This window comes from Sarcophilus harrisii, chromosome 1 (assembly GCF_902635505.1).
Source record: "Sarcophilus harrisii chromosome 1, mSarHar1.11, whole genome shotgun sequence".
Classification (NCBI taxonomy): domain Eukaryota; kingdom Metazoa; phylum Chordata; class Mammalia; order Dasyuromorphia; family Dasyuridae; genus Sarcophilus; species Sarcophilus harrisii.
Window position 1 is genome coordinate 148,279,565 of NC_045426.1, and position 15,985 is coordinate 148,295,549.

At 35.9% G+C, this 15,985-nt stretch overlaps 1 protein-coding gene across 2 annotated transcripts in view; it reads left to right on the forward strand.

Annotated features, from left to right (window-relative positions):
* RAB3C (RAB3C, member RAS oncogene family) overlaps nucleotides 1-11,311 on the forward strand; it is a 320,415-nt gene extending 309,104 nt beyond the window's left edge. For both annotated transcript variants that reach the window (XM_031965327.1, XM_012541040.2), the window contains exon 5: nucleotides 1,571-11,311. In XM_031965327.1, the coding sequence (XP_031821187.1) occupies nucleotides 1,571-1,758 (188 nt within the window). In that variant the 3' untranslated portion in view covers nucleotides 1,759-11,311. The remainder of the gene's footprint in view (nucleotides 1-1,570) is intronic.
* Nucleotides 11,312-15,985: the final 4,674 nt, after the last annotated feature.

Consider the following 15,985-nt stretch of genomic DNA (forward strand, 5'->3'; position numbering starts at 1 on the left):
TAGCCAACAGGAGCAGAATCCAAACACAATAGACTAGGAGGATTGTGCACAGGGCAACTTGCCAATTCTGTTTCTGCACAGGTACAGTGAAACATTAGAACTGTGAGAATTATCAACTGCAGCTCCAGCAAAATTGCTGTCAAATCAGGCATATACAAAACAGCACCCATTGTTTTGACTTCAGTGACTATGGAAAAATAAGAACTAGGGGATAGGTAATACACTTCTCAGGGCTGCTGCCCCATTACCCCAAGACAATTCATTGAACTACAAACCCGCATTCAGTTCTATGGCAAGTAGTGCCACCTGGTGTCCACTTAACTATTGGTTTGCATTTTATATGGATTGTGAAGAAGGTTGCAGACACTCTGTCACCATGACATAGTAAACACAGGTTTTTACTTATTCTAAGCTGTGCCTGTGATTCTCATCCTTGGGTAACAGACTTAGCTATCATCAGAATGGACAGAATGGCTGAATGAGAAAGATCTGCCCCATTCACGTTACCACAATTTGTTAAGCTATTCTTCAAAGAATCTACTTTGTTTCTAATTCTTAGTTATAATAAAGAGTACAACTATTTTAAAAAAAAAAATCTGCCCCATTCACCTAATAGCTATGTTAATTCTGGCCAAGTCATTGGACTTTTCATTTCCTCATCTGTAAAATGGGGCTAATATATAGATCTTCTCTCTCAGAGATGTTGTGAGGATCAAATGAATTAACATATGTATAGCACTTTGTAAACTTAAAGCATTATAGAAATACTAGCTATCACTGAGGTTCTGTGAGTCTCCATTTTGTCCTTTGCAAAATGATCATAATAGCATGTATAGTGTTTACCTCACAGGGTTATTAAGATCCAAAGGAGATGATGTATATCAAGCTCTTGGAAACCATGAATACTAAATTTAGATTTGAATTACATAGATTTCAATTATTAATATAATTACCTGAGGTTATTATTAAAATGGGCATCTGCTGGAAATGAAAGCTGAGAAAAGCAGCATAGGACAAACCCTTAAGCAAAAGTTAGGGCAGGAAAATTCACATAATTTGATGGTGTCAGAGAAAAACAAAGGACAAGACATTATAAGTCAAAACCAAAGGCAAAAGGTCAGAGAAGAAAAAAGTCAAAAATGCCCAGGATCCCAGCTCTGGAAAGGGGTCCAAGTGCCTGCTGTAAGGAAAGAGAGGGAAGAGGAGACTAAGAAACAGTTAGAGTTAAAGGAAGTTCATATTTTTCTGTGTTGTTGGGTTTTTTTTTTAATAAAACATTTCATTGAAATAGCAATGGTACTCAAATTGCCATTCATTGCCTTTAGCATAAATGGTTATGTAAAATCCACTTAGCATTTTATTTTTCACTGACGGCCTAAAGGCACTCAGACATTTTGGCACATCTTGTTCAGCCCATCCTCCCCCTAGAAAAGCCAACCAATCAAGTCTGGTTTAGCCTTGGGTCCACAGCATGGGTATGGGGGAGAGAACCCAGGTGAAGAGGGCCTGAATTGTGGTCCAGTCCAGACATGTACAATGATTTTGTTGTGTTTCTGAATTTCTCCTCCAGGGTTTGAATTTTTTGAAACAAGTGCCAAGGACAACATAAATGTCAAGCAAACATTTGAGCGCCTCGTGGATATCATCTGTGATAAAATGTCAGAGAGTTTGGAGACAGATCCTGCCATTGCTGCTGGAAAACAGAATACAAGACTCAAAGAATCCCCACCACCACAGCAGCCCAATTGTGGCTGTTAATGGAGCCGCTGGCCAAGGCAGCTCTAGTGTTCTATTGCCAAAAAAGAGCATCCATAAATGGTCTATTAGCCTTTATTTATACTGTCTATTAATTTATTTGAGGGAAGTCTTTAATGTCAATGGGTGATATGTGCATACAGCTCTTTGAAAATTTCCTGTGTCAATATATGGCAAATATGTGATCTTAATTTGTAAGGATTATCCATTTATCAGCCTCTGATATCTGCATGTGAATAGGTGTTTGTTCGTCTTTTTCAGTTTTTGCTTTCTTTTTTTTTTTTAAGATTATTCTAAATTCAGCTGGTGCCATGACCTCATACTATAATTTAACTGCTACTTCTGATTGCTTCATCAAATTCAAATTATGCTGCTTGTGATCACTCTGTGGAGCAATGATAAGGTATCCTTGAAGGGGGTGGGGAGGAGAGAGTAGAAAAGAAGGCAACAAAGCTTCTGTATTGTTTACTTTCCTCTTGACTGAAAATCAATTCCGAAATATTACTGGTAATTAAGTAAACATTCATTGGGGTTGGTTAGCTTACATATTAAGCAATGTATCCATTTTTTCACTGGTACTAAAACTAAGGGGAATATTGATTTTAAAGAAATACAAATATTATTTCACTAACTTTCAAGGAAGGTCCAATGGTTAACCTGGCAGAAAATTAGATTTAAATAGCTGTTTGTTTCTTGCTGTTGTTAAACAACAACATTTACTACCACAAAATGAAATGTCACCATTGCTTAAAATGAAGCTAAATCATGGCAATTCTTTCTACTGATTTTATGCATTAAACTGAATTGGGTCACTGGGTAAATTGAGGCATAATTATAGAATTTTGTAGCTTTACAGAAAACATTTTGACTAAGACAATATAAATTGTTGAGATCTCTAATGGGTTAAACCAAATTCTTCTTCTCTTCCTCTCCCCTCCCATTTCCCCTCACCCAATTTGGAACAAATATATTCACCTGGGCTTGGGTCAATCAGTCAGCTTTCAGATTCAAACTGTTCTGACTATAGGATCATCAGCAAGAGCTTGAGAGCACAAGGATTGAGGTAAGAATTTTACCTTTGGATGTAGGAAAACCTTTGCTCTCCCTTCTTTCGGTGTGTTTTGGTGGTTTTCTCAGAAGTCTTTTGGCTTGGAGAGGACCCCCCCCCCTTAAATAGTTGCTAAAATCAATCTGGGACTTCCCTTCAAGATTATTTAAGTAATGCACACATGGCTTCCAAGAGAAGGTGAAAGCAGCACTTAACTCTGCCTTTAAGGTCTGGATGTTTGGAATACTGGCACCCCACCTTATCCTCATACCATGTGGCCTCGCAAACAAAAAAAAAAAATGTATAAAATTAACTAAAAGATGGAAATACTATCTGAAGCTTAGTTTTGTGCACACAGTCATTATTTCACAAATAGTTTGAAGGAAGGAGAGGAGTCAAATACCTAGATCCCCACTCACCTACAACAGATTTTTTGAAGATACAGATATTGATGACTTACTACCCATAGTGTTAAGTATAGTAATTCCATATTTCATTGTGCTGACTTATTGACAACTGAAATTTACAAGGAATATAGGAATGCAGGAGCCCTATTAAGGGTTTGGAGGACAGTTCTATTAGGGAACCTTGCAATTTGCTCACTTTTGCTGCCTGAGGTGGTGATTGAATTCTTTGCTTTTTCTGTGGAATTATACTAAGCATATGAATTTAAAAGTCAGAGACCCTTCCTCTAATATGATTTCAAGGTGGGGCAGAGGCAGAAAAGTTAATGATAAAAGGAAAAAACTGGCCACAATTTTATTAGATTGCTTTCTGAAAGGGCTTAGAAAACACAAAATACATCATCTTGAATTGGATCTTTTAATTAATTTGAAAATCAGAGGTTATGGATAGCTACAGTGTAAATTTAGAAATGTTTTACTTCACTAGTTTTTGCACAAGCAGTTTAATATTCTCCTAACTGATGGTAATGCCTCCATTTGACAATCTGTAAGTTATTCCTGGATCATGGAGAAATATTTGCTTTTTACTAGTTTTATATAGCAATGATTGTTTTTGAATCCTTCAAAAAAAAAAAAAGGTGAAGAGAAAATAGTGTATAAAATAAATAGCTTTGCAATTGCGGGGCCTGGTTTCTCAACATCAGAATCAGAATATTTCTTAACATCTGCATTTGTGCATGACTCTGCTAATTACTACTGGACATTTGGAAAATAAATGGTTCCTGGTGTTGAATTATTTTTACAATCTATGAAATCTCAAAAATAAGGCATACTCTTTTTTTAAACTTTTGAACATAAAAGAATTAGAGATGACATTTTAGATGGACAGACATTTTGAAGGGGCCATTTCTTCTGCATTAAATGAGAAAATAAAGTGTACAGCATCAGGATAAAAGTAGAAATCTTATAAATATTTTTCCCCAAGTGTCTGATTTTATGAAGGAAAGTGGTCCAGTTTTCCCATATTGGATGTCCCCTTCTCTACAAGCAAAATATTAATGAGAGCAAATTCACTCTTGAAGCAGGTAGTTAGGAGGGAAATGTTTTGTTTCTATACCATTTTAAACATCACATGGGTGAGTTTAGAGGCATGGATTAGCCACAGTCTCTTTACTGAGGAGCATTTGATCTTGCTACTACAGATACAACTACTACTACCCACTTTCATTCACTTGTGAACTTTCCAAATGCTGATGGATTCAGAGGTGTTCTTTCTCAACTTCACTTATGCAGCTCAAATCCCAGGGTAGATTCCTTTTTCTTATATTTGAACAGAAAGTGTCAAAGGCTGGTTGGCACATTCCTAAAATGGAGGATCTCCATGTGCCAATTAAAAAATATGAGAAATGCTGGATATGGTTACTTTTTTCCCTTTTATTCCTGATCTTATTCAGAGGTCCTGACTTTAAAATCAATCATAACATATGAAGAAACTGGCTTGAAGCAATGCTCTTCAATGTAATGTGTGGTATTCTAACCCCATGGTTTTGTAACCTAGTTCTCTCTTTCCTTGTTTGGGGGAAAAACTTGATGTGTGTGTATATATGTTCATAAAAACTTAGAGAACTGTTGGACACTCATATCTCAGAGACAGACACTTGGGAGGTATAATATATTTAGGGCCTGTAGATAACTACTGGCTCAACCTCAGATCACATCCTTTTCTGCCATATGTATTGATGTTAGCATGTCACAGCAGTTCTCATGTTGGATACCAGAAAACCTGAATTCAAATCCTGGGTCTTGACGTGTACTGATTAAGTGAACCAGTAAATCATTTAACTTCTCAATATCCTAGTCAACCCTCTCAAACTCTGTTATAGAAAAGATGCAAGTCTTCGTTGGAAAAGGCAGTTTCCTCACCCAGAAATTCCCTTTATCAATGTAAAGAGTTCCTATGCCTATGTAAATACATTAAACAGATATTTATGACTTTACCCCAAATCTCAATTTTGTATCTGTAAAGAAGAGAATGATGATGAGAATATGTATGCAAAATAACTTAGTTTTAATTAGAAAAAATTCCTTACTCCTCAGTAACTCCTCAAAAAAGTCTTCTCTGCACTGAGATATTTTTTAGATCTCTTCTTTCCTCCTCCCCAACAAAATTAAAATAAAATAAAAGTTATGACCCAGCTATGAAAAAGAGAAATGCTGTCAAACATAATTTTTTTTTTTAAAGAATGCTATTCCTGCTTTTATGTACTTCAATTCTGGCTTTCATTCTCTGCTCTTCATTTTAGTAGAATGAGTCAGACCACATTTCTTGAATGAATCTTTAATTCTCTTCTCCTCTGAGAGAGAAAGACAGAGACAGAGAGAATTCAAGTATTTCAGGAATATATTTCCAAGATCTTAAATATTGATCTAGTAAATGTGCAGAATCAGACATTTACTACCTAATCACCTAATCAAATAGCCACAGTATCAGCACTGTTGTGTTAAAGCTTGGAGGTGTCCAAAGGTACAGTGAGATATTTTCTTCAAATAAGTTTTAAGATGATAATGAAGTTTCTCTTCTGAGCCTTTAAAAAAAAATTTGCTTTCAGCCAATTCAGTTGATAATTCCCAAATTTATCCAAGATTAATCTTGTTGCTACTGCTCCTTCACTGAACAATCTCTACTTTCCTGATGGGTTTTTAAGGCATTAGGATTAAGGAGTTTTCAGTAAACTTATATACTTCCTATGAATTCTTTTCTGCTGCAGCATCATTATGCATATGTATCAGTATTAAGGTTTTATTTTCACAGGAAATTGAGTGTGCCTTCATTGGTGAACAAATAATAGAATTGATACATGGTAAATGTGGAATGCAACAGCTACAAAATTACCACTTCATTACATGGGAGACAAATAATTTGAATACACCAATATATATATTTATGCTTTACTTTTATGCAGGTAATTTATAGGCCTTTTAGAGTATTATTTTAACTTTTACTTGGATGAGTGTGAAAGTGTGTGTGAGTTTGTGTGTGTGTGTATGTTGTATATTGTATGTTGTGTATACACATCTGTGTTGTGTATATGAATGTGTGTTGTGGGGATACCTATTTAAATCTCTGGAACTTATTACATTACTTTGTAAATGGAGTACATTTTTCACCCTCATTCCACCCAACTTGGGTTCCATGCTTCAAGTTGAATTTTCATAAAGTGGCATCTCCTGGAGACAATCATCAACAAACCCTGCCTCATTACCTAGTGTTTTATCCCAGGGCAGGTGTCTTAGTGCATGATCATAATATAGTGTGCAGTCATTATATGCTAGATGTAAATGCTGCAACATGAGTTTAATCAAGTTAGCATTTTGTGTGACTCTGTAGTTCTCATTTATTAGAAAGATTTCTGAGCCCTAATACAGGTAGTAACTGCATGTATAGAACCGTGATCCAAGTTGCATTTTTAAGTCATTGTAAAAGTCCTCATAGACCAGAAAGTCCCTTTGTATGCATGTCGATATTTCTAGATCTGAAAGGTCTTTCCCTGTGTGCATGACTAATGACTGAAACTCTGCTCCAATTAGAATGTAGAGTATGATACTGCTTGAACAACCAGATCTTTTTTTTTTTTTTTGAAGCTTCAAGATATCATTTTAATACATTTTATGCAGAGTTAAAAAACAACAACAAAAAAAAAAATAGATGACAAGGATCTGCAAAAAATTGCAGAGAAATACCATTAGAAATTCTAATACATTGCTGAGAGATAAACATTTCTCCCTTCCTCACCCCCTCTACTCCTCCCATGGAACAACCAGATCTTGAAAGCTTTCTCAACCAGCCATCAGAAAGAGCAAATTTTCCTTCAGCTCTGGCTACCCAGGTGCAACACCTGCATTGCATTTAGTTTAGAGATAAAGCAGTATGGGGTTTCTGGTGAGCACAGGCTTTTGGTATTGGTACCAGCATGGAGAATGATTTACATTTCAGGTGCACTTTTAAATTGCCAAATCTAAATCAAAACTCAGGATTGGATTAGGGGATTAGAGAGGAGAGGAAGCAAGATGGCCCTAACACTCCATACTAGGCATCCCGGGTTTTAGGGCCTCTCCCACCACTACCACACCCTCTACCCTTCATCTTTATTCCCTCCAATCTTCCCCTCAGGAGAAAATTTATACCTTTCTGCCTGGTGGGCTCATTTAACCCTGCCCACTCCACCTATTCTCCTCCTTTCATATTAAAGTATGGTTCTCCCTGGAAAACTTCAAAAGAAATGTTTCAAGATGAGAATCAAAAGGCCTGTTTCTTGATCAAAAAAAAAAAAAAAAAAACAGTTAAAATTAGAGATTCCCTCTTCAACCACATTGCCCCCTCCCTTTAAAAATAGAAATAATTCTTTAAATGGCAATCTTTCAGTGAAAAAGAAAGGGATAACTTCAAGTTCTCAATACATAAAAAATTCATTATATTCTCACTATAATTTCTTCTTTAACTAGATAGATGTGGCTCCTCTCTTGTTGTTAGCTTAATTGTAAGGGTAAGAGAAGAGCAGCTTTAGCCACTGTGTTGACATATGCAAAAACTAGTCAGTTTTCTTTTAACTGAGGTGCAGCTAGGCTAGAACTCTTTGTCAAAGAACCCTGATGTGGGCCTTCAGCATCAGTTTTCAATTCTGAGTTGATTTGATGTGATTACACTGAGTGTTTACAATGCTCACTAAGCACAGAAAGTGGAGGGAGACAAGGAATACCAATAACACTCTGGAGAATGCAGTTAAATTTTTTTCTGGCTTTCCAATTTATGTTTTAAGAGAAGAACTTTTTTCCCCCAGGGCCCAAAATTTAATTTATATACACATCTTATTGCACCTATTCATTTCCAGAAAATATGGAAATTTATTATTGAAATGAATTTAAGGGATTATTTGAGCATTTAATTTAATCTATGCAATTCTTACTTTCCATTACTGTTGATAATTCAGAGTTAGTTGTAATCCTCTTCTCCCACTCCTCCCCAAACTTTTTAATTACTGAGTTTTATCAAGCTGGGAACCTCTTGGGTCAAGTTTACAGGCCCTAACAGTGCTACTCTTAGAGACAGCGTGAGCAGATGGTCTATGGTTTGTACACAGATACCTGGCATTTCAGAGGAGAGAATGTGTCCTAATGCTGTCTAGCAGCTATCATGTCATGAAAACAAAATCCGGTATTCACTTGCCATTTCTCTGAATGGCTTGCCACAGGTAGTCCCCCTCTCCCAATGAATGAATGTTGAATGACAACTCTTTGTTCTGTATATTATATTGTCGTCAGATGTGATGTGCTACTTTTTGGATTGTCAGAATGTGCAACTATTTAATGGTGTTTGTGGAACTGAAGTGTCTTAAATGTTGCATGAAATATGTTATAAAAATAAATTTGTTTTCTATTTTTCAACACCTCTAAATTGAGGGTTCATGGGCCAATAAGTGCAATATTTAATGACTTACTCAGTGTATATAAACTAGTGTGAAAGGATGAATTCTGATGAATGCATGGGGTATGATTGCTGGTTGCATGAATGATTCAAAAGATTTATTGTAGTTGTATATGTCTAGTAGTATGTTTTATACAGAAAATACATTTATTGGTGTTGCATGAGACTCTTCCATACCTAACCTCAACTATTTTTCTATAGAAGGCAAAACTGTCCCAGATACACATCAGTTTTATCTTTTACATTTGTGGATGTTCTTTTCTGAATAGAATGACAAATGTTTTTGTTTAAGTAGGGTTTTTTGAGGGGTAGGGAAGGGGAGGAAGAGGAAATATACAGGGATTTCATCCTCCTCAAATTCCCAATTCTCCTTTATTTCTTGTTGGATGATGCAACTTATTGATAAATACTAAATTTAATGACCCAGGGAAAAAATTAAATATTGTTCTTCAGGGAGAGAGAAACTTGGTCTCTGAATGACTTGATGACATAGTTTGTTTCCTAAGAATTTTTATTTTTATTGTTACAATTATTCAATAATATGGTGAGGTTTTCGCCCCATATATTTAAATTCTAGGAACCTTGATCAGAGCATTTTTTAAAAGATTTTGTCTAATGGATTTTAATTACTGTCAGTTCTTCATTGTCTTCGTAGTCCACACTAAGGAAAATTAAGACTCAGTATTTTTGGAAGTAGTCAATAATCACTGTTCTTATCTTATCTAACTCAACAGCCTTTGGCCTGGAGTTTCACTAAAGAGAAGAGGTCCACCCTATTTTCAAATAATTCATTGATAGAATAATAAATTGATTATAATTTAGTTACCTGAAATACAGATTCAAATAAACCAACCACCTTAAACTTTATTTCCCCTATGCTAATTAAGTCCTAATAAATAAATAAATCATTAGAGCTTTGTGCAATGCTTCTACTAGTCAATATAGTAAGGCCCGTTATAGACAGTGTGATGTAATGGGTTGCATAGTCTCAGGGTTGGGAAGACCTGAGATCAAGTTATACTTCTGATATATACTAACTGGGGGTCCTGGGCAGGCCATTGCCTCTCAGTGCCCAGAAAACTTTCTAAGACTAAGTTGCAGATGAATGGCATTCTGTAGAAATGAAGAAAATTTCCACACTGGAAGTTTCTCTCATGGATAAAATTGCAAATCTAGACCTTTTCCCTTCCCCCTCAAAAATGGTATCCTCTACTCTTCAGAGCAATAGTAAATTTTCTATGATACATTGAAACTTTTTAGGATGAGCTGTTTCTTCTTTGATCCCTCTCTAAACAATTACTTGTGTTTTCCAGGACAGTTGTCATAAAATGGGAATCTAAAGGTATTAAACCATGTTGGTCAGTCGCAGACATTATCCAAACTGATGTTATAATTCTTTTGAATTTTGTACCTAGTCTTCAACTTCACTGAATAAAATGTGTATGCAAATAAGAGGCAGGAAACTTGGTACCCCATCCCACCACCCCTTGCCAAAAGAAAAAAAAAAAAAAAAAGGTAGAGAATCTTAGGAATAGATAGGGTTTTATTTTAAAAATGCAGACAAGGAACTTAATAGGCTACATGAATTTATTCATCACATGCTACTTGTTAGCATAGTACCCAGCATTGTGGGGAGAAGCAAAATATAAAATATGGTCTGGAACATCCAATTTACAATTAAGTTGGAAAGTTAAGAATTACATTTAACACACAATACAAGATACATATAAGTATACTGTAATACAGACCGGGAATGCTGTAGGCAGTGGAGAGTGCCTTAGAGCTGGAATAGTCAAGGTTTCATTCAGACAGTAAGATGATCCAGACTGTAATGTGTGGAAATAGCTAGGAACATAGAAAGAAGAAAGGTTCAAAGTAATAGAAGTGAGAAAAGACTTAGCAAAAGTGGCCCAGCTGACTTTCTAAAGAATCACTGAATTATTTATCTGGTTTAACTGTCTCAGTTAACCCAGTGAATTTAATAGGAAGGAAATCTTGCCATTTTAGTCCATAAAGTAGGTCCGGTATCTGGAAGAAAATGTGGATTGCTTCCAAACAAGTCCTTAAGCATATGACTTTCCTCCCTTGCTAATGCAATTATCCAAGAGATCCAAAGTAATATCACTTAGACAAGCAGATTATGGTACCCATTATTTGAATATAATGCTGTTTAATGCTATGAAATGGGGAAATGGGATAGGCTAAAACCAAATGGCTCCTTTTACAGCACTTTGAGTTTTTTGTCAAATATGGATTTTTCTGCATTGTTTTTAATAAAATATTAAACTACTCACTTATAATACATGTATGGTGGTTATGAGCCAACTCTTACTACTGCCATATAGTGATTGTGATTTTAAATTGTGAGTTTAACACTGCTGAGTAGCAGATGTCATGGCTCTTCTTATGTCCACAGGAATTTTTGTCTGGATGTAAATCAATGAGATTTCTTCACATGTGGAGTTTTAATTCTTTGTTGAAATTAGTTCTGTAAAAACTGTGTGTGCTACATTGGATATTCAATTCGTTTGTGAATTCTGTAGAACAAAATGTCTTTTGTTCATTGGATTTATTTTATTTTTTGGAGATGACAATAAATATCCAAGAGACTATATTCCTGAACTTTCGAGTCTTGGTCCATTACTTTTTTTTTTTTTTTTTTCCTGGCACATGGCCACTTTATATAGGCTTCAGCCCCAGAAAGAAAGTTGTGCTTCCTGTCATCTTCTTGCAGCCCTGCACATACCCTTGAAGCTCAAAGGTGACCTAGGGTCAGAAGTAGAAAAAAAATTTTTTGGATAAGGAACATAGGGATGGTGGAATAAGGGGAGTAGGCAGGTTCACAAATCTCACCATTATCCTGACATAATATCTCATAATAGCAATTTTTCATGGCCAATTCTCACTGTTCAGAAATCCCCATATTTCAGAGCTGCCAAGTCCCCAGCTGATAAAAGGATCAAGGCAGGGCTGCCATTGTGAGACTGTTTCTATATATAGCCATGGAGTACAAGATTGGTTCAGACACTTCATCTTGGCACTCATTTATAGAACAATGCTCCCAACCATCTCCTCTTCTTCTGTGACCATCCTTACACAACACACACACACACACACACACACAGCTTTAGGTAAAAGTTGTATGGCTGGCCGGCCTTGTTCAATATGATACATTGACTGATTCATTGATAAGTAGATGGATAAGTTCTCCCTGGGCTTTAATGTCAATGTTTGAGCACTACCCAAAAAGCTCCTAGGATGATGAGACCAAGTCAAGGAGATAACTGCCTCTGATACTCAGAATCTAGATTCAAGAGATAGAATGGGTTTTAGAAATCATATTTTCCAGCCCTTTGATTTTGTAGATGAGGTGAAATGATTTGCCCAGTTACATGGTAAAAGTCGAAGGTGAGATCTGAACCCAGATCCTCTGACTAAAGACGAAGCAATCTTTCTATTGCTCCTTCTAGCTGTATGACCATCGGAAAATAACACCTTTAGCCTCCTATGTTGTAGAATGGACATGAGGATCAACTGAGATAATTTATATAAAATGCTCTGTAAAACATGTTATTTTATCCCCAGCTCAAATTGTCCCCTTGACCTCCAAGTACTTCATCTCAGAGTCATCTAGGGACTCCCTGCTAAAAAATTATCCTACTGGGGTTAAAAGGCTTCCATGAATGTTTTGAATGAATTAAAGTACAGGAATAGCCTGTTAGCATGCATTGTTTCAGAGTTCACCTATCAAGTAATATGCAACCATCTAGAGTAGTAGCCAGAGTGCTGAGCTTTAAGTCAGGAATACCTGAATTCAAATCCAGTCTCAGACTTCTAGTATCTAATTCAGGCAAATCACTTAATCTTTGTCTTCCTCAGTTTCCTCAACAATGAAATAGTGATAATAATAGCTCCTTACCTCCCGAAGTTGTTGTAATGATCAAGTGACATAATATATGTGAAGCATTTAATAGTAGTCCTAGATACATAGTAGGTGCTATATAAATGCTTATTTTCCTCTTCTTTTCCAACACAAGGAAGCAAAAACCATAAAAGAAATATTTATACCACTTCTAACTGAGTGGGGAGGAGGATAATAGAATCAGTTGGATTGGTGCTGGTTAAAATGAATATATTAATTTAATGAAGTCATCCTAAAGACTATGAAATTGTCCCCTTTGACTATTTCAGGGTGTGTTTTTTTCACTTTTCCTTGATCTTGAGTTGATTACGAAAACAGTCTTAAGAACAACACATGTTACAGTACTTTTTTGGGTCTCACCAGTAGTTGACAATTGCTTGTAATTAATAGTAGTTCAAATTCTCATGTATCTAAAATTGATAATTAGTGAGTAAAAAAGTGACATCACTCAATGCCCAAATTCAGAGTTGTAAAGAAGGTGAGGTGATTGGAAGTTTGTCTCAGGGAACCTCCATCTACATACGGTATGTCCCCTACTTCTTGTTCTATTAGGCTGTGGTCCACCACAATCCAAGAATCTCTTTATCATGGCACATCTCTGAAAAGTTTACTTTTCTGATCTCACAAGCAAAGGACTCTTTGGGATATGGAAACACCCTGGTACAATTGGTATCTAAAATTGGACTTTCTGTTGCACTGCTACACTCCACTCCCAAATCTCATGTCTATTTTTGCTCTGAGTGAAAATATCATTCCAAATCTAATCGATACAGATAAACAGCACAAATATGAAAACCCAGTAAAGTTTTGTGTTTTGCTTTTAATGAATATTCTGATAATTATTTCAATACCATGGGTATTCCTTCTTTAGGAACATATTACATCTAATTATAACTTAGTAAATGATTTTCAGAAATTGCTATATTTCCCTTCCTTCCAAAGTAGCACCCACTAGTGATGAACCACTCTGAAATTAGATTGGACAGCTCCCTGATTATCCAGTGACAGAGTCAAATGGTAAACCAACACCTAAATTCCTATCTAACCTGAAGGAACCTCTTAATTGTTCTTTGTAGTATAGCCTTTGGGAAACAAGTTCCTCTCCAGAAGCTGGCCTTAGAGTAAGACTTTAATGCAGAGTTTCACTTTGAATTAGTCTCCAAAAATTGCTTCCTAAAAATTTCATTAAAAATTGATTGACTTAAGAAATTCATTTCTCCCTGAAACTTTAACCTAAACTCCATATTAAATAAATGACATTTCTAGAGTTGAGGTGAATGGAGCAGATAATAGAAATGAGAGGAAAAGCCAGCACCAATAAACTATGATGAATTCCTTGGAGAATTCGTTGTCTTGGTATAAGGTTGCCAGGTGTGTGCTTCATCAAAATGCCCCAGAATATTTAACTGAAGCCTGACATTCAGGAAGTAGAATATCCACCCCAAACCCCCCATCACCTCAGATTTCTATAATTGTGCAACAGATACTCCTAAGGTTGACTGAGAAATTCTGAAAAGTTTCAGCACCTTGTATGGAAGAAGGCTAAACGGGACATTTCATTGGTCTTCTATGGTCCATTTTTTCTGAAACCAGAGGTTTTTAAGATACAGTTATCTTATGGGATCTTTTTTGGCAGAATGATTTGTTCCTTCTCTCATTGTTCTCAGATTAATGCCAAGAATGTTTTACAGAATAATCTGTGTTTAAGTTTAATTTTAGTATATTCAATAGAAGGAAGTTGTAGCTCAAGTAATATTAATGACAAATTTTTTTCTTAAACTGAAAGATTGCTTAGCAGTAGTACTTTAGCAGTAAGGCATTTTTTTTTTCAATAAGTATCTTATCCCCTCACCCCCCAAATTATTTGTAAAGGCAATATTTAGCATTCATTTTTACAAAATTTTGAGTTCCAAATTTTCCCCCCTCACTCCCCTTTTCCTAAAATAGTAAGCAACTGGATATAGGTTATATATGTGCAAGCATATAAAATACATTTCCATATTAGTTACAGGTGTGAAAGAAGAAACAGAACAAAAGGGGAAATATACAGAGACACATAAAGTGAAAATGATAGTCAGACATGGTTTTAGCAGAAACACAGAGATTTTACCTCCTTGTCCTTATTTCTGTTGGACCTCTTTGATACTCATCAGAAAGTCAAAGCAGGGCAGCTAAAATGAAGTCCTAAAACCCAAATTTGAATTACAGCTTTACCATTTATTTTAAAAGGGATACGAGCATGTCACAACTTGGGGGGGGGGGGTTAGTTTTCTGTTTGTAGAATGGAAAGAAGGGAGATGTATCAGTCTATTCCAGTTCTAGGTCTATGTCCCTAAAGTCAAGCTTTAAAAGGGCTGATAAATTTACTTAAACTAATATACATGAATTGCATGTGGGAATCTCTATGCTCCAGGCTCATACTCTCAAAACTCTATTTGCAACACTTATTAATTGCTTCCTGCCCTGATTTCTTTGCTGGTTTTGGAGGGAGCAAAGCTTCCAGTAAATCCTGTTGGTGAAATCAGCACTAATAGCATCTTTTTGAGATTGAGGTGGTAGGAGTTGTTGGAAATTCATTATTGATTTTTCTTCCCTTACCATTTCCTGGTAGTGTATTAAGGGGGTGGGATAGAAGTAAGGCAGAGGACAAAAGTATCAACTTTCTAATACAGGTAACAACAAAAGACAATGGTCAGTTCAGCTTTTTGTTGTTGTTGTTGTCGTTTGGTTGGTTGGTTTTTGTTTGTTTTGTTAAGTAGATAAGTCTTAAGTAAGTGGGCCCTTATCAGGGAAACTGGTATGTTCTATTTCTGCAACTAGTCTCATCAAACTAGAAAATAGTTTCTAAGGAAAAAGGAAGGCAGGCCTGCTTTTATAAAGCTGACAGCTGCTTCTTTAAAATTTTGGCTTCTAGATGCTAAGTATGGTGCTTTAAACTCAGTGGTCAAAATAACCTCTAAGCCACTGCCAATTAAGAAGTACACTGTCTGCCTTTTGCCTCTGTTCCTGTCATAAAAATTGAAAGTGAGAAATCATCAAATGTGTATCAAATTGAACTGAAAAGGACATTCTTTGTATGCTCTAAAACAGAGTCTGGGGATGTTTTAATGTGAAGACGGGAACTCATCACTTAAGCAAAGATTCAGAAGGAAAAAAGTTATCATTCTCATAAAAAACACCTACTGGCCCATTGGCAGCAGGAGGAATGCCAGTTCTGAACTGGGGATCTTTTTTTTTTTCCTTTGACAGGCCAAGATTCTATAAGTGGCAACTCAAAAATTGACGCTACACGAGTTTAGAATGCTAGTTAAAAATCCCTGGGGCTGAGTTCTAAACTTGTTAAAGTAAGTCAAAAAATTTTGAATATTTCTGTA